The following is an 18,852-nucleotide window of genomic DNA, read 5'->3' as shown; positions in this document are numbered from 1 at the left end:
AAGGGCAATAAAGAATTGACAAAGCAGACAGCAAAACCATTAGGCCCAAGCGGTAGGAATAATGAATCACAGGCCCAAGAAATAAACAAATGGGTCTTGAAGAGGCAAGTGGGCTCAAAGAGGCCCGAAAAGAGAGAAATAGCATCCCATGGGCAGTATATGAGGTAGAAAAGCGAGAAAGGGCCACCGCAGGCCCAAAGTAATGCAAACTAAGAAAGTAAGGGATTTATGGCAGGCCCATAAACCCCAAGAATGAGAATAAGGTTATTGGGCCAGGGAAGCCCAATGAAGTTCATAAAAAGCCCATGGGAATATATAATTAGCAAAAGGGTCAAGGAATCCCAAAGAAAGCAAACAGGCCGAGGATGCCCAAAGAAAAGCCAAAAGGGACATAGGAGCCCATAAATGAAAGCAAACCAGTGGCCATGCCAAGCCACTGAGAGAAGGAATAAATGGCTGGCCTAAAAGAGGCCCAGCAAGATTAAATTATTATAGCAGGAATAACAGAACAACATTGCAAGAAATAAAGGAAACCAAGGAATAGGCCAAAGAAATGTAAGACCCATCATCAAATAAAGCCCAGCTCCCGAGAGGAGCGAGAAAACAAAAAATAGCCCTCACAAGAGGTCAAAAAACATGGACAGCGAGCCTTCAGACCACGGCAGACGAATGGGCAACAAGCAAGTTTTGGACACATATGGAATGAAGGCACGTGCAAGGCCCAGACACCACTAGCCTGTACCCAGCCAATACAGAGCATGGTGAGGTCGGGGGGTCAAAGGATCAGAGGGTATGGTTTGGTGGTGGGGAGAGGGGAAAAATCTATTTTATGGTTCTAACTCAGGCTCTTTTGGGGAGGTGTCCTGCTGGGATGGCTTACTACCCAAAAGAGGCAAGCTGAGTTGGAACCATTAGGTGCATGCCATGAGGGATAGGGAGAGAGAAATAACCCAGACTGTAGCAGGAAAGGGTGCCATGGCAGACTAGCAAACAAAATACTTTTCCTTGTCTGGCGATGGGAGGGCGACACACAGACGGAACAGCGATGGTCGACCAGTACACTCATACCAGACAAAGGGAGTTAAGAGTTAAAACAGTAAAATCGAGTCACGGAAGGTACTATAAAAGGAGGGTCTTGCCATGAACAGCGGAAGGAGGAACAACGGGAACTTTGACTAAGAAATAGAAAACTTAAAAGAAATAGCAAAGAAAACGAAGTGAGAAGAAAGAAAGAAGTAGTGAGAATTAGAAAGGTGGGCATGCACCAGTAGATTAGTCCCTTCTCTCCTTCATGAAATCTGGCCCTCTGTGAGAAAACTCGAGAGCATCTACGCAGAAAATCACTCAGATCCGTTTCCCTCAAGATGGTTAACCTCTACGGCAGGACTCTTTTCCTGAGAGATTGACTGCTTTGAGGAGGAACGTTCTCCCCTTTGTGGTTCTGCTCCTGCGGATTGAATTTCCAGTCGATTTCCTTTAATATTCCGACTAACCCATGCTTATGAACATTTGATGTCCTCTATTATACCTTTTTCTCTTCTGTAAAAAAGAAAACAAATAGTATTGTTATTGTAATTGATTTGAAGGGCTATTTGGTCAATTCCCCATTAAAGTGGCTAGATATTTTCTATTTATTTTATTTATTATTATGTCTGCCTGCCACGATTTGTCTGAAACAGTTTCGCCTGCCGTGAACACGTCCCTGGCAGATTTGGCCTAGTTTGCGCACAAGTCGGACCAACTTAAGCTGAAGCTGGACCGGTCCCGACTCCCTTATCCAAAAAACTTGGGTTTTGTGCAGCAGGAGGCAGCCCAACACCACTAGCACAGCCCACCCCCCTTACACTCATCAAGTTCATACATATCATCTATGACAACATGTCTTCCCCCACATACTCTTCTTCATGTCGCGGTAGGAGCATAGCCTTACTATGATACCAAGGTGAGTAAAAAAGCTGTCAGCATAGGTAGTGCTAGGAAAAAAAATTGTAGCTTAGGATCATTTTGATAAAGTAAAGGATGAAGAGGATCATACTACGACTATTTGTAAGTATTGAGAGAACTCCTATATTTCTAATAGTAAGGAGCAAGGTACAGTAATTTGTTGGCTCATGAGCCAAACTGTCCCAAGTACTCTTATAGAGACACTAAAGGGCAGAAAGCCTTGGCTTTTGAACCCAAAATTATGGAGAAGAAGGGTTTCAACTTATGTCAACAACCTTTACTATTAAGGCTTTTAGAAAGGCACTTGTGGAGATAATTATAATAGATAATTTGCCTTTTAGGTTTGTTGAAGGTTAATAGTTTAAGAGACTTATGACTTGTGACTTGTTGAAGCTTAAGGGTTTAAGAGACTTGTGGTTGCCTTACAACCTAAGTTCCATAAGGATATCTCATTTCATCAAACTGTGGCTAGAGATATGATTGACATTTATAATGTTGAGAGAGAGAAGTTAAAGGAAGCCTTGAGGGGTTATAGAGTGTGCCTTATTATGAACAAATGGACTTCAATTCAAAACTTAAATGATGTGTCTTACATTTCATTTTATTGATGATGCTTGGAAATTTACATAAGAGAATTTTTGAATTTTTGTCAAGTTGAAGACCTTAAGATGGAGACTATAGGTAGAAAGGTTGAAATGTCTTTGAGTGATTGGCTTATTGATAGCATGCTCACTTTGACAGCGGATAATACTAGCTCAAATAGTGGCAACATTAGATTTTTGCAAACAGTAACTAAAGATTATAATGCGATTGTTTTAGAATATGAGTTCTGACACATTGAGGTGTTGTGCTCATATCCTAAATCTCATTTTGTGGGGGTGGGGTTTGAAAGAACTTGATACATCTATTACTAAGGAGCGTGAAGCTGTGCGATATGTGAAGTCCTCACCAAACATAAATAAAACTTTTAAGAGTTTTATGAATAAATTAGTATTGATTCCAAGTCAGAATTTGTTGAAAATTTTGAAAAAGTGTTCCCATAAATTGACTTTAAGGATGCAAGTTATTCGGCATACTTTTAGAACAAGGAAGAAAGTGATGGTTTGAAATCTCGAAGTGAGAGTGATTTCCAAAATTTTAGGACATTTGTGAGTATATTGTTAACTTAATGGGATCTTTGCTATTCAATAGAAAATTGCTAACTTAATTAAATCCCCAAACCAACTTTTGAAAAATATAGCCAAAAACGTGCAAACTATAATTGATATGTATTGGGGGAAATGGGATAAAAATCAACATCTTTTGTATGTTATTGTGGTGCTTGATTAGCGAAAGAAAATGAGGTTTTCCAAGTTTTTTGTTTCAGAAATTTATGGGGATAAAGTGGCTCAAGAGGTGATTGCTAAGTTAAGGAGTAATTTGAATCGACTGTATATATGATTATTATTCTTCTGTTAATTCACCAAATGTGCAAGTACCAATTGGGAGTGAGGGGACACAAGTGGATCCATATACGATGGTTGACTCTCAATATAAGCATTTCTTGGAAGTTGAGCAATTTGAAGGGTGTAGGTTGTGTAGCTATGAGATTGAAAAATATATGGCTGAAAAATGTGAAGGTAGAAAAGTTGTGAATTTTGACATATTGGAATAGTGGAAGAACATTTCAAATAGGTATCAAATGTTGTCCAAAATGGCTTGGAATGTATTGCTTGTACTTGTTTCCATTGTTGCTTCTAAATCAACATTTAGTAGAGAATGACGCATACTTGACCCATTTTGGAGTCCATTCCCTCCTCTCATGGTTCAAACCCTTATATATGCACAGAATTGGCTTTAAGCCTCGGTCCTAATTTCTCTTTGCAAATCAATGGATGAGATAGACACATTAAATGAGGAATTTTATGTCTTAAGTAATATGTTTAACTTCTAAAATCTTCTTGTGTATTAAGCTTTATTAAATGTTTCATATATTCAAACAAAATTTAATCTATTGGCTTAATTCCTATTTTTTAAGCTCTGTCTCAACCACTACTAGTAAGTTCTAGCTCAAGCAAAAGTACCACAATTAGAACACCCACAGCAGATGTGCCAAATGCCAAATATTTGGCACACCAAACACAAAAAACACCTCCCATCAGATGTCCTATATGTGCCAAATTTTTACCATTTGTGTCCGTACCGTTGCAAATTTGCAACAGTACGGACACAAATGCCAAACTGAAAAATACTATTTTATTCGACTTTGCAATAGTACGGACACAAATGCCAAATTGAAAAATACTATTTTATTCGACTTTTCTCTCTCTCTCTCTCTCTCTCTCTCTCTCTCTCTCTCTCTCTCTCATTTCTTTATTTGATTTTTTCTCTCTCTTCTCAAAATCTGTCTCTCTCTCCCAAGTTCCCAACCCATGTTCTTCCTCTTCTCACAATCGAATGCATAAAATCCACTTTTTTTTTTCTATTTTACACAACTACTTTACAAAAACACTCATATCAGATTATTTATTATACACTCTATTTTCTTTAAATAATTATTTTTTATCCTTTTTTTTATTATATCTCCTACCCTAATCAAAGCTCTCTCTCTCTCTTCTCAAATAAAAAACTTCTCCTTTTAGCTTTCTATCATTCTCTACCACTTCTTCTTCTTCTCCTACCCATATCAAAACTCTCTCTCTCTCTCTCTCTCTCTCTCTCTCTCTGCTTCCTCTTCTTCTTCGGGTTACAGTGTTGGGTGGGCGGTGATGTTTTTGATTTAGGATCTTCGTTGGGTTTGATTTGGGTTGTTCTCCGTCCCTGCTTCTTCTTCTTCTTCTTTTGTGCTCTCAATTGGATTTGATTTTGGGTTTGAGTTGACGGGTTTGAGCTACTGGTCGGTTTGATTTGGGTTTTGTGATAGGATGATCTGGGTTGTGACTTGTGGTGGTGGTGGCTGGGTTTATTTGAGAGAGAGAGAGAGAGAGAGAGATGAAATAATGATAAATCAATAAAAATATTAGGATATAAGCTACAATGTTTTAAAAAGGCTGACGTGGGGTATTTTGAAGAAAAATATGTAAATTTGCAACTTTTTCTATTATACATCTGTTGATGTGAATGCTCTTATAGAATATCCTTTGGAAAAGCTATTTTGGAAATACTTTAGGTATTTGATAGTTGTAACTAATTATAAATACTTCTAGTAATATTTTAGCTAGCTTACTACCTAGCGACCATGCTAATTTGGTGGTTTACTGTGTTGGTTATTACCTTACTAATTACATATATTGGTAGAAATATTGTAGTATTATTTGTTGTCAAGCTATGATTTGTTGCTTGTTATGTGGTTGAGGTGAAAGATTGATTGTGTTTTTGAGATATTAATTTGGCAGGTTTAAGAAGTAGTAAGAAATTATTATTTTTATTGTGTTTCAGGGTTACTGGCTTACTGCCAAAGCTATAGTTTTTTTTTTCAATTGTGTTTTTGGGCTACTGGCTTATTGCCTAGACTATAGCTTCTTGTTGTATGGGTGTTTGTTTTTATAAATGGACAAGTGGTATGCATTTTTCTTTTCTAGCCCAGCCTTATGTGTGTTTATTTTTTGTTTCAAATATATGGGAAAGAATAAAACTAGACTTGTCTGGCCAAAATGCCCAATAGATATATAAAAATTGCGTAAGTGTTTGGTTTGAAGGCCTAAGTTAAAATAAGTTAACCCAAAAATGGCCCAATCCAACAAGCCCAAAAGGTATATTTACAAGTTTAAAAACATTGAAATATATATATATATATATATATATAATTTCTTTTTTTTTAATGTAAAAGTCCTTTCTTTATTTTAAAACATTCAATTAAGGTTATTTAATTTCATTCATTTCTCTTACTTAAATACATTACACTCCATTTCATCCATTTTTATTCTTTTATAATCATTCCATTTCATTCCCTTATAAACTCCCAAACCAAACCTAAAACAAAATTACATCTAAAAAAAAAAAGTTTACTTTAGCCAATATCCTCCATCATTTTCTCAAAATTCCAAATCGTTAAAATTGACATGCGTAATTCCGGGCCTAAACACTGGATTTACACACTTTAGATTTAGAGTAACCTTAAACAAAGTCATGAACCAAAAGTACGTACTTCACATTTTGAAGGAACAATTCTAAAAAACCAAGGTGGTCGGTACACAAAAGAAACTGCTGAGGTGGTCTGTGGGAAACAACTGGTGGTTCCTTAATAAAATCCAAATCCTATATAACTCCAAATCGAACGCAACTATATATACCTAAACCTTTCAACTCTCTTCCCTCTTCATTCGTGCCCTATATATATATATACATATATATATATATATATTTCTCTCTCCAACCCAACCCTCTTGTACGTTCATCACTGGCTCTCAGCTTCAGCTTCAGCTTCTTCATCTTCGACATAGTCGCTGTGAAACCCTGCTTTGGTTTTCTTGGTTTTTCCTTTGGGCCCCCCCAATAGAAAATTCCGCTCGGATATTCTTCTTATGGACTATGAATTTTCCGATAGCAGCGGTGAGCCTTTTATTCCATTTCTTTTTTCTTTTTTTCTTTTTTTTGTTATGTTAAATATGGAAATGCGTTGTCTTTTTTCATTTTTCAATGGAAATTTCGCTGATTCGCTTTGTGGGTTAGGGTTTTGTTTCGCATTATAAGCAATGAGCTTTGGTCAGGGCATTGCCAAATTTTTCATTTTTTTGTTTAAGCAATTAGGGTTACGGCTTTCATTTGGGTATTTATATTTTTCTGTAGCGGATTGATAATTGATTAGGGATTTATTGTATTTTCGTGCTTTTGAATTCTAGAGCTGAGATAGTGGGCATGGCATGGAACTAGATGATATGTCGGATCTTTAAGAATTCAGCACTACAATATGTTTCTTGAATAAAGATTGATTGATGTTTAAGGGTTTTAGGTTAGAAAAGAATGAACTTTGATAGCTGCTTGGGGCTGAACACATCACTAGATACTGGGGATTGTATAAATATGGGATTATCCCACAAAAAAAGCTTCTGGGTCTGCTCCATTTTACTACAAATACCATCTACATCTACCATTTATTGTTGTTATAAAACTAGTAAAAAACCACTTAAACCCTCCAACCCCTCAAAACCAAAGAAAGAAACCTAGGAAAAAGGAAGAAATTTCAAGATGTTTGTACATTCAATGAGGACATTTGGAACAAACCTACAAACAATAAGCCTGAAGTTCACTACCCATATATGTATGTAGCATTAGCGATAAGTGTTTTGGTTCTCTATGCCATGCCAACAAGTGTGGGTGTCGCACATGCACATAAGTGTGTGTACGTGCACTTGTGCTTGCGCACACGTGCATCTGTTTGAAATAAATTATCAAGGAACAAAATTTTTATTCAATCTTAAGATTATGTATGTTCCCAATGAAAATTTTGCAGATACCGATGATGATCTTCCTCCCCCATCTCACCAAAACAGAGTTCCAAGAGGTAGCCATGTTACAGGAAATGGAAGGTCTGCTGTAGGTTCTGTCCCATTCCTTAGGATGCATAGTGACATGGAGGCCGAAATTCATCACCTTGAACAAGAAGCATACTATTCAGTCCTGCGTGCTTTTAAAGCTCAGTCCAATGCCATTACTTGGGTATTTACTTTTCTTTATTTCACATTTATTATCCTTTAATCTTTTTATTTTCTAGCTGGATAATTTGGTTGCGCCATTTTATGTTTATCCATCAGGAGAAAGAAGAAATGATAACCGAACTTCGGAAGGAGTTGAGAGTATCAGATGACGAGCACAGGGAACTTCTGACCAAGGTTAATGCTGATGATATTATTCTTAAGATAAGGTTTGACTGTTTGATGAAACCATTACAATTAAAATAAGTGATAAAACTTCTAGTAGTTAATGCTTTTGAAATTTAATGTTTTCTGTTGAACGATGCTTTCAGGGAGTGGAGACAGTCAGGTGGGCAGCAACCTGCCAGACTTAACACGTCTCATTTTGGTCATGATCTTGTACCCAGTCCTTCTGTCTCAGCATCTCGCAAGAAACAGAAGACATCCCAATTGGTACCTTTTTTGCATCACTGCCTTTAAGTGCTCTACCAGTAGCTCCATTCATGCAGTCATTATTGCTAGCTGCAAAAAAAGGAGCCACTTTTGGATCTAGTGCCAAAAGCCTAATTATAGGCATTTATCACTCACAATAGAAGTGATACAATATGTTTTACCTTTGACCTGGATTTTGTTGCTTATCTTGCATTCCAATTCCCTTTTCAGGGTCAGCCGTTGTCTGTGTTACCCTCAATGAAGCCTATGCAGTACCCTTCCTCAGGTCCTGCCGGAAGTAGACATTTCGCAAATCGCAGCTCTTCCGGTGCCATTGTGGCAAATGAACCTGCTGACGCTACAACATTTGAACCATTAATTGGAAGGAAAGTGTGGACAAGATGGCCTGATGACAACAATTTCTATGAGGCTGTCATAACAGATTACAACTCTACTGAGGTATGTTCAAAGTTTTTAAACCCGTCTGAATGGTGAGGTAATTATAAGATTTTGAAAGGCTATGTAGTAAGTGAGGATATAATATGAGAAAACTTGTTTCAATGCTTGAAAGACTATTTCAGTTTATTGGTTATTATTTGATCTTTTATGCACCTGCCTCTGCAACCATAACTTGTTTAAAAAACTAGGTCAAAGCCGCTGGGTGCATGTGTAACATTAAAAAAAAAACAACAACAAAAAAACAAAAACAAAAACAAAAAAATTGTTTAAAACTAAGTATATTCCCTGGTTATTTTGGGGTTAAGGTTCTTGAAGGAGGAGGTGCACCAGAAGTTGGATGGATTGATTGAGAGTCAGACCATGAGAGAAGAGTGAGTCTGAGAAAACCTCTAGGTGAAAGCAGGCTAAGAGTAGTGACTTGGTACCAACAATTGGATCTCTCATGATGTCATGAAACCATGTTTTCCTCGAGGGTGTTTTATTTTTAGAGAATGAATGAGATGAAGAGCGATTTTGATAGAGAAATCGTTGCCTTCATGTTTATGCTTCTGTGAGCAACTTAAAAAGAGTGTCAGCCTTACCATGTAAATATGGTAAAAACAGTTGACCCCCTTGGGGAGCTTAGAGAGCAGGTGCACTCACTTTAGGTTGATGGGAGCTTGTGCACTAAGGGATGAAGACTTGTAAATCATCCTCAATTTGGTGTATGCTAGACTCCTTGATCCTCACACCAAAGTCAATGCATGGGTTTGGTGCTCTCAATGAGGTCCCTCCTTTCCTAAGGATGAATGAAGACCATGTGTTATCTGGCCAGCATCAGGGAGAAGTTGCATTGTATGTTAGTAATCTAATTATTAGGATATAGATATAATTCATTGTTCTTAAACAGTTAAGGGGTAATATGTTTATGTTTTGGTTTCCCATTTGCATGTTTTATCAATTTTTTCCTACTCTATCTGCATTATGTTTAGGTTTGGTTTCCCATTTGCATGTTTTATCAATTTTTGCCTACTCTATTTGCATTATTTTTTTTTATGGTAATTTGTTGTCAAATATGAACAATGTCATCTTTTGTCCTCATGCTTTCCTGCTGGTAAATAGCCTACAATTATTTAATTAGTGCTAAGATTATTTAACTACAATCCTTTTTATATTGGTAAGTTACACATGGTGGGTTTTTAATCCACAACCTCATCCTCCTCCTTACTCTTATAAAGAAGATAGGAGTTAGGAGGAGTGATTTGAGCTAAAGCTCATTGGCTTATTTCACTATAATCCTTTGCCGTCTCTAGTGGTGGTAAAAGCACAGTTAAAGAGCAAAGTGCCAAAGGTGAAGCACTTTTTGTACCTAAAGTGAAGCATGTTTTAGAAAATGTTCCTAAAGCGTGCTTTTATTTAAAAATAATATAAATTACATATTATAGTTAATAGTTAGATTTTAATACTATTGATATGGGCCATTTTTTACACGTAATATTGTGTTGTGATACACTATACATAAGTCAACCCCTCATTGTAAATTTTAGAAGAGTAAAAATATCAAAGGGACCACACAACACTAGCAGGAGTCCAGATGAATGTGCTGAAGATGGTCTTATGTTTAATGATGATTACTTGAAATGGGGTAATGTTGGCAGAGCTGCTGGAGTCGAAGAAGAAAGATCTAACATGAGTGAGTTCAGAAGGGTTTAGTACTTTAGTTCTAGACTTCTAGTTCATAGCATACTCCTAATGAGGAAGAGGTTGTTAATTTAGAAGAGAAAGATGATGAAAGTTACAAATTTTGTTATGAAAATGATGATGGTCCTATGCTTAGTGAGGAGGAGGAGGATTATATAATTTAGGTTGGCATTGCATTGCTTAGGCATATAATCACTACTTATTACTTACCATTCTAGTGCTTTTTGGTCTTTGCCTTTTAAGTATATTTGATTCAACCATGTGCTTCATTCTGATCACTTATATAAAATATGATGTTTGTGTAGATTATGTGAAGCACAATAGAATGTAATAAAATTATACATTTAAATTTTGTATGATTAGTTGATCATTTGATTATCATATTATAGATTAATAATTACTTTCAAATTTACTATATTATTCTTTAAAAATGTGTGATTTGCTTCAATTAAGCACATGATTTGAGGTCTTTGCACTTAAGTGCGCCTCACACTTTCACCAGCACTGCCCCTCTCACTTCATGGGAATAAAATGGCTAGCATATTGAAATTAATTTTATTTTAAATATTTCCTTATCTATCATATTCTTCATCCATGCTCACTAGATTCTTGTTAATAACAGGGCCGGCATGCTTTGGTATATGATATTAATACAGCTAATGAGACCTGGGAGTGGGTTGATCTCAAAGAGGTAAGTCTCATGGCCTTAATCATTTTTTTTTTTTTTTTTAATGTTTGGGGGTGGGGGTGTTAAAACTTTCACTTGTTTGTTTTCTATCTGTTTTCTTTTTTCCTAAAGTTCTAAATCCTAAGATATCTTTTTAAAAAATTTTAATATGTAATAAATCTTAAATAAAATACAATTGAATTCCAAAACTAAATTAAAATATTTTGTCTCCGTGCTTCCCACATCATTATTCCTTGGTTGGAGACGACTTCTTCTTTCGTTTTAAAGTGTGAAGGATGAGAACTCTTGCACTTGATACTTGTACCAACCCACGAAGCATCTTTGGCAACTCTAAGAACAAAGAAACGTTTTGTTTCATTGTATGATTAAATTTCATGTACTATATCATTAAATTTGTCTGGAATGATAAAATCAATTGATGGAATCAGTGCTGCAAATGATATGGCCTTATCTCGATCAACTGAAATCACCATTGTATCAAATCTTTTCCCTTTATCAAGTTTCCCCACTCCATGCACCATATATGACTGATTAGTAATAGTAGCAAATGCATCAAAATCACTTTTCTCAACTTGTATACCCTCTAATTCTTTGCTTTCTTGCTGAAATTTCATCAAGAAATGGGAAATCTTCCTTTGTATGAGGGGTAAGAAATATTGATGCTTCAATAGGCTATGTTAAATCTACTACACATGGTTCAGGTATTCCATCCCGCTGTCTACAATGCGGTATGCTCTTCTTGCTGCTCTAGTGTCATAGTAATATCTGTTGCCACTTGACCTCCACTTCAACATTAGGTTCTTTACTTGATGTTCCTTCAGCTCCAAGATCTTATTACAAACTGTCATATGTGGGAAGCTGGAAGCAGTAATTTCATTAGCACATGTCATCCTTTGGAAGGAAGAGTCATTGACTTGATCTTTGCAGATAATTCTAGAATGGCCTTCAATAGACTTTCTAGAGTTTATTCCATGATCGATTGGGACTTTGAACTAGAAATTATACAAGCATTCATCTTGTCTTCTTCAAATTCTGCCACTGATTTTCTGCTCCCTTGTCTTAGATTCTTTCTTCAATCTAGAAAATCATCCTAAATAGATTAGGGTAGGTATTTCTGTTGATAGGTATTGGGGAAGTATAATAAACTTAAATTATGACTAGAATCTGGGCTGACCTGACTATTTCAAGCTCAGGGCCTTTCTAGAGGCGATGGGCTGCTAGGATGTGGGCCTTGATGGGTTGAAACTTGGTTTATTGGCCAACTCTCATGTAGCCTGAATAATCCAGACAAGCTACCTGATTCTGTTTTTAATGGTTTGAGACTTTGAGTTGATGAAGCACCATGTGTCTGGACTGACCTATGCTTCACTATCAAATAGTTCCTTGTACCTTGAAAAAAAATCCTGCTTCACACTATTCTTCAACTAACCTACATTTAAACAAAACATAGCTCTTAGCTTCCATCGATAAGGTGGAATTATTCTCAATCAATCTCGAGTGGAATGATGACATAGTAGAACAACTTGATGGCAAAAAAGAAGGCAGTTCCCTACAAGAGTGTGACGTTGGCACTTGGTAGAGTGGGGGACACCACTGGGAAATTCATGATCAGTGATTGGAGTCACCAATGGGTGTTGTTGAGTGGTGTGCCTCATGACACGCTGGAACAACAGCTAGAAGGGTCCCTTGGTGCTTGGGCAATGCCACCTGATGGTTTCTAGATATGTGGATTGAACTTCAAGCTCATGGTGGTTGCTTCATGGCAGCTAGGTGTTGGTGGTTTGAGTCTTGGTTGGTGGTGATTTTTTTTGTTAGTTTTTTGTTTAGTTTTTACTGATGGCAGTAGGGTTGTAACTTGTTATGGCTGGACTTGGTTTGAGCTTTGTTGAGGGGTGGTGTTGAGGATTGGGGTTATGTCTTTCGGTTAGGTTTACGATGGAGGTTGAGTGGTAGTGGACTGGGACTGGCACAAGTTGGCTGCTATGGGATTACGATCAGAACACTGTTTAATTCAGTAACTTCATACAAACTATTTGTGGATATGAACTAGTTTTGAATTTAGATATGTATTGACAGTGTAGTAGCAAACCAGGCACTTGAGGTTATCTTCATTTGTGTGCATGTCTTGTGTGTGCTCATGTGAATGCTGATGTATTGGTACAGGTGTAAGCAGGCTAGGCTAGTTTGGCAAAACTTAGGTTGAATTGACCCTATGTAGTCTGTAATGCCGTAATCCAGAATCAATTGAACAGTTTTGATCCTAGCCTATTCAGATTCTTTTGGGCTTGGACATAAATTCTCAAACCTTGAACTACTTAAATTTTTTTTTCCAGATTTGGTTTTCTACTAATATTAATTCTTTAAATGCAGTCCATGTATCAATTTTATTAACCTTTCTGGTGACGATAAGTTCTCAAAACACTTCATATCTCTGTGATGGTGTTTGGTGCATTTGGGGTTGTCTAAATTGAAGAAGTTACAGAAACAGCAGCCAGTTCTGTATTAGATATATTTCTTTTGCCTTATCTAAATATGCACCATTAAATTCCAAAAACTATCCACTCCTCTTGGGCACTGTGTGCTCTTACATAATGTAAAACTGATTTCATCTGCAGAAGCTTTTGGCCCAAGGCCTTTGTATGGAAGGCTAAAGAGGTGTAGGATATTATGCAAAGGACCAATTAAATGGGCTATACCCTTTGGCTTAAGATCATGTACATTGTACTTGTTAGGGATAATTTGAAGCACCGATGGTATAATCTTCAGTTTCAAATGCTATGCAAAGAAACTTTAGGTTAAGCTTGTGGTTTGATTTTTTAAGCTCATTTGGTGAAAACTTGCTTTAAGCTGTTTGCATTGACTTTTCTTCTTTTCCTTTTTTAGCTCCAAGTATTTTTGTTCTAGGATAGGTCATCCATTTGATATCTCCAACCCTTTCTGTTTTGTTGACTTTTCATGGATTGGACAACTTTCTCTCCTAGATTGTGAAGGTTCTCTCAATCTCAAACAGATCTATATTGATAGCCTACTTATTACAGATCTCTCCCAAGGATATTCGATGGGATGGTGAGGATCCAGGCATATTGCATCAAGGGGGTCACAGTGGGCAAGCCCGTGGGTTTAAGAAAGCCTTGAGCCGTGGTGGTGTTGTTCCAGGTGCTGGAAGAGGGAGAGGACCCATGAGGGTTCAATCTAGAAAAGAATTTTTACCATCACAAAATGGTATTGGAAAGAAAGTTTATGATGATATAGAATTGCTTAACACTGATACATTGGTAAAGGAGGTATGTATGACAAAACAAAACTAAGCCAATTCTTGTAAAGTTATGTTATTTATTGATATCCTTCTCATTTTAATCTCAACAGGTGGAGAGGGTTTTCAGTGCTAGTCAGCCAGATCCTTCTGAGCTTGAAAAGGCAAAGAAAATGCTTAAAGTAAGATACGTGATGCATTCTCTCTCTCTCTCTCTCTCTCTCTCTCTCTCTCTTGCAAATTTTGATTCTTGTATACATCATCTATGCAGGATCATGAACAGGCACTCATTGATGCAATTGCCAGGCTTGCTTATGCATCTGATGGTGAAAGTGGTAATAAATACATGTGTACATAATATTACAGATTGCATCATTTATTTCATTTGAGCTGAATATTGCCAATTGTTGTACGTGTACAATTTTTTTGTGTGGATTATTTAATTAGTGTACTTGAAAATCTTAGGGTCTTCTTGGTTTTGGATAAGGGCTGTACTTATTGGATCATAAACGAATGTAGCCAATTGCTGTACTAGTTATATGCTTTGCCTTCAAACTTTTGTGCTCATTGGATCATAAATGAACAGAAACAAACTTGAAGCATTTTTTTGAGAATAGTTAAAAACTTTAGACATTAGGCCAAATAGAGGGAGACTGCGGATATAGAGGAAGGGGCACCAAACCCCATCTAAGGGCTGATAATTTGTAGATAGATTACCCAGATAAAGTAATGATCAAGCCATTAAGGTTTTAGCAATTAGTTTAAGAGCAACCTTACATTTGTGGCTGTCAAGAATAGGTGCATATATATTATATTCCCATGGCATACATTTGAAGGGCTTCAGACCCCCATCTTTCTTTGTTATTTCTTTCCTTGTTCTTGTGAATATGAATATGTGAATCTATTTTGTTTTTGCTTCAAAGCAGATGGAGAGCAGCCACTCTTGAATGGGCAATCTGTAGGATGATAATGGAGAAACCAGCATTACGGTGGAACCTATTGGGTACCAACTGCAAGGCTGGGCTGTTTGAGGATTGGTTGTTTTCAAGGTAATGAGCAAATATGAAATGACGGTTGAGTTTAGGAATTATATGAGCAGCAAGTTGGTGATGTTGACAGCATCTCATTCTGTATAATTTTTTGGGTTTTTGCCTCCAAGATCGTATCTCCACTTCATGCAAGACCCGCTTGGAAAAATAGTACCTGCTTTGGTATTTTGGATGTCAGAAACTCGAAAGAAAGCATTGATTTTTTCATTCATCAAGTGAAATTTGCACCGGCATGGACTCGGTTGTAAAATAGTATTAGGGGCAGTGAACAACATGTAAGTATAAGATCTAGAGATTTTGTTGGTAATAATGGCTGTCTTTGATGTTAAAGGTTGTACTGAAATTGACTCCCCAGAAATCTCTATTTCAAATATCCAGGACATGCAAAATATTTGGCCTTCTGTGGTGATAGCTGCAAATTTAAAATTTTAAACCCTGCGAACAAAAACAGATAAACAACTCAATGAGTGCATTCAATTTTCATTTTAACTCAAAAATCCAATTGATGGCTGGTATGAATAGCTGAAGAAATCATTGTTACAGATAATAGCTTACCTCATCAAGGTCCTTATGTTGATTTTTGCAATGGTATCCAAGCATTAAGCACATGTTTAACCAGTCAGGCTGCGGGAGTCCTGCATGATCAGATCCACCATCTGAAATTACACATGGAATGTACAAAGTATTGAGCAAACTATCCACCAGAGTCCTGAAAATGAAATGTATAAAGTATTGAGCATATTTTCCATGAAATATGCGAAATTAGTCCATCACGTGCCATTTTTTTTACCAAAACAGGCAAGAATTCAATAAGTATCTCAAAAAAAAAAAAAAAATCGCCTCTGAGAGAGAGAGATTCACCCCCACCACACAAACACCCCCCCAAAACAAAAGGAAATATTAAAACAGAAAACACAGGAACGTCAAATAACCCTGCTGCCGAATTCAATGACAGATGAAATTGGGGGAACATGGTAAAAATATTCCCACTAAAGAGTTTTCCAGTTCACAAAAACCTTTTGAAATTTTGCAAGTTATGTTTTATAAAGTTACTAATTTGGTAACTTTTTCTGAATAAATGTTGTAGGAACCCCAATCTAAATCATGTCTGTGTACATAAAACAGGTCAAATGAACAATTATCAAATATCAATCTTGGAAGTGTGTTTATGAACTAAATTATAGCTGCATTAGTTAGTAGTTACTTCAAAGTTCAACCGTGTTGACAAGGATGACTAGAATGAGAGTACCTATGTGACATTGGTACGTTCTCACAAGCAACAAAGCATTTCAAAGAATTAAGATTTCTAGTTCTACCTGAGCAAAACCTTCTGAATGTCCTACTTTAGAAACATAGACAAGCACTTTTGACATACCCTTTACCTTTAGCAGTGTTCATCCATTAAGTTTTCCTAAAAGATACACCTAGAAGAAAGATCCGATATAATTACCAGAAACTACCAACCTTTACTTCCCAACACTAGATAAAATATCCTAATATGGGTTCAATCCTGCAACCCAAAAATGTACACGAACTCTATGGCCAAATTCAGTGGTTGAACTGGCTGAACTATATGGCCGAACTAGCAGAAGCCTATAGCCAAAATTAGTGGCTGAACTCAATGACAGAAATCTGATTATCATATTTAATGCTATTAAACTTGTCACATCCACTTGCAATCTTGACACTCTCCCTTCAGTCGATCTAAGGGAACAGCTAGCTGGTAGGTCTATGCTAGCAAGTCTTAGGTTAAATTTCTCACCCAAAAAATTCTCCAAATGCTGTATAAATGCCCCCTCACTCACTAGAACATGTATGCCTAATTAACAAGCTCTAGGCATTGTAGCTCTTCCAATTTTTCACTTTCTCCATTGGTTTTCAAACTTAATCATCAAAGCCTCCTTGGCCACCCCCTCCGGGTGGTTTCGGTTGGTCTAAGGTCTTCTTCTTTAGCAGGATATTGGTTCTGCCAGATGGTCCTTTACAATTTGGTCAAAATAGAAGTCTTTGTTGCAATTCCATCATGTCTTCCAAATTTTCCCACCTACACCAACCTAGTCCAAGGAGCTCACCCTTTTTCTCAATTGAAGTTCAACTCATATAAAATAAAACTTTTTTGATAAGTAACTCATATAAAATAAAACTTAACTAGAGTACACATGGTGATTTTATGTTTTCAACTATGAATTTCCATATAGAAAAATTAAAACATGCTCTGGCATATGCTGAAAAGGAAAATGGTTCTCATTAATGACCTTTAGGCCAACTCAAAATTCTCTAATATTTCTAACAAGGAAAAAGATTGGGTCCATTGCTCTTATGCATTGAATCCGTAAGAATTATGACACGCGTCCACTTATGGCCGCGTGTCATGATCCTGATGGGTCTACTGCACAGGAGAACTAAACCCAAGCCAAATTCCACCCAATAATGCTAGGGATTAATAGAGATTTGGCCATAGAGTTAAATATTATCTATGGAGTAATAAAGATTTAGATCTGTTTCTTCAGGGCCCTCGGCCAGAATAATAGATGATCAAATTGAAAAGAAAAAAAAAAAAAGCTGCTAAAACTGCCAAATTGACTCACAATTGAATTGATCTGCAGTTTCACCCATTTTCGAATCAAATGAAAAAGAACAATATGATTATTTCCCATGCAACAAACTTGGGTCTCAATGAACATTTCCTCCAATTAAGCACACAAATCAATGATTATCAATGAAAAGAACACCTCAAAAGAATCACCAGCAGTCAAATTAGATAAATATATGGATCCAGTAATTGGAATCAAGCCAGCAAATCAACGAGACGATCATATACCAATATCAAATATTAAAAAATATCAACCAGCTCAAAAACATCAAATCAAAAGCAATCAAATATATATATAAAACACCCAGAAAGACATAATGAACAAAAAATAATAATAAAGGAAAAAAGGAGCTGCAGAGAGAACTTACCAACAAAAAGCGAGACCCAGTTGCAGACAGCAACAACATTGTGAGAGAACCTCTTATTAGGCCATCACCGAGTACGGGTGGACTAGCAGTAGCACTATCACGATGTCGCTTTTTTGCTTGAAGATCCGTGCGTGGAGTTTGAGCCCATCTTGTGGTTTGTAAGTGTAAAGGCAAAGGATTTCCGAATTACTAGCAATTCTGACAATTTGAGAGAGAGAGAGAGAGAGAATTGGCGTTGAGGTGCAGTGGAGGGTGAGGATCAGGTTGCGCTAGAAAAGGGTCAAGGCATATAATGATGATGTTGATGATGAGAATGACTTTCTTTTTAAGAAATCTTATCAGCCCAACCCTTTTTTTTTTTTTGTTTTTTTTTTTTTTGGTTTTGTTTTGGTGGGGGGACCCACAGCTAAGATGGTCCACAGGTTGGGTTGAGTCAAGTACGGCGTCGACTTGTCACTTGGGCTGATTAGATTAGATGAATAGGGGTCATAGACCCCCCCGTTGTTAACCAAATGGTTTGTTGAAAGTTGAAACTATGTCTCTCAGGTCGTAAGTTGGGCAATCAAAATCGTCTTCTTCTTTTCTTTTTTTTGAGAAACCAGACAATATGCCTTTGGCTTTATTGAAACGAAAACCAAATCAATGAACGTCTAACAGGACCAGGGGATAAATGTCTTCAGGAAGGTCTTCCAACCAAACCCGAACCCCCAGCAAATCTTTTGCCTTTTTGGCAAGAACATCAGCCACCACATTACAAAGTCTTTTAACATGACT

At 36.9% G+C, this 18,852-nt stretch overlaps 1 protein-coding gene and 1 long non-coding RNA gene across 6 annotated transcripts; one reads left to right on the top strand and one right to left on the bottom strand.

Annotated features, from left to right (window-relative positions):
• The first annotated feature begins 6,104 nt into the window (after positions 1 to 6,104).
• Positions 6,105 to 15,518, top strand: LOC126692922 (protein EMSY-LIKE 2-like). 5 transcript variants are annotated; one of them, XR_007645133.1, is made up of 11 exons: positions 6,105 to 6,474; positions 7,376 to 7,581; positions 7,677 to 7,786; positions 7,889 to 8,009; positions 8,220 to 8,447; positions 10,750 to 10,818; positions 13,854 to 14,099; positions 14,182 to 14,250; positions 14,340 to 14,403; positions 14,992 to 15,117; positions 15,228 to 15,518. XR_007645133.1 is itself a non-coding variant. In XM_050388732.1 (10 exons), exons 1-10 carry the CDS (start codon positions 6,447 to 6,449, stop codon positions 15,033 to 15,035), a joined length of 1,179 nt encoding a protein of 392 aa, XP_050244689.1. In that variant the 5' UTR covers positions 6,105 to 6,446; the 3' UTR covers positions 15,036 to 15,518. The 5 variants fall into 5 exon arrangements, 3 of the variants coding, with proteins under 3 accessions (XP_050244689.1, XP_050244687.1, XP_050244688.1); XR_007645134.1 differs by having other exon boundaries at positions 6,108 to 6,474; positions 14,995 to 15,117; XM_050388732.1 differs by having other exon boundaries at positions 14,340 to 14,400; positions 14,995 to 15,518.
• On the bottom strand, positions 14,731 to 18,386 carry LOC126692924 (uncharacterized). Its single transcript, XR_007645135.1, has 3 exons — positions 18,079 to 18,386; positions 15,673 to 15,826; positions 14,731 to 15,552 (listed from the first exon to the last, which is right to left on the bottom strand). It is a non-coding gene; the product is annotated as an uncharacterized LOC126692924 (long non-coding RNA).
• Positions 18,387 to 18,852: the final 466 nt, after the last annotated feature.

Source organism: Quercus robur, chromosome 7 (genome assembly GCF_932294415.1).
Source record: "Quercus robur chromosome 7, dhQueRobu3.1, whole genome shotgun sequence".
Taxonomy (NCBI): domain Eukaryota; kingdom Viridiplantae; phylum Streptophyta; class Magnoliopsida; order Fagales; family Fagaceae; genus Quercus; species Quercus robur.
This window is presented reverse-complemented; position numbering and strand designations above follow the sequence as displayed.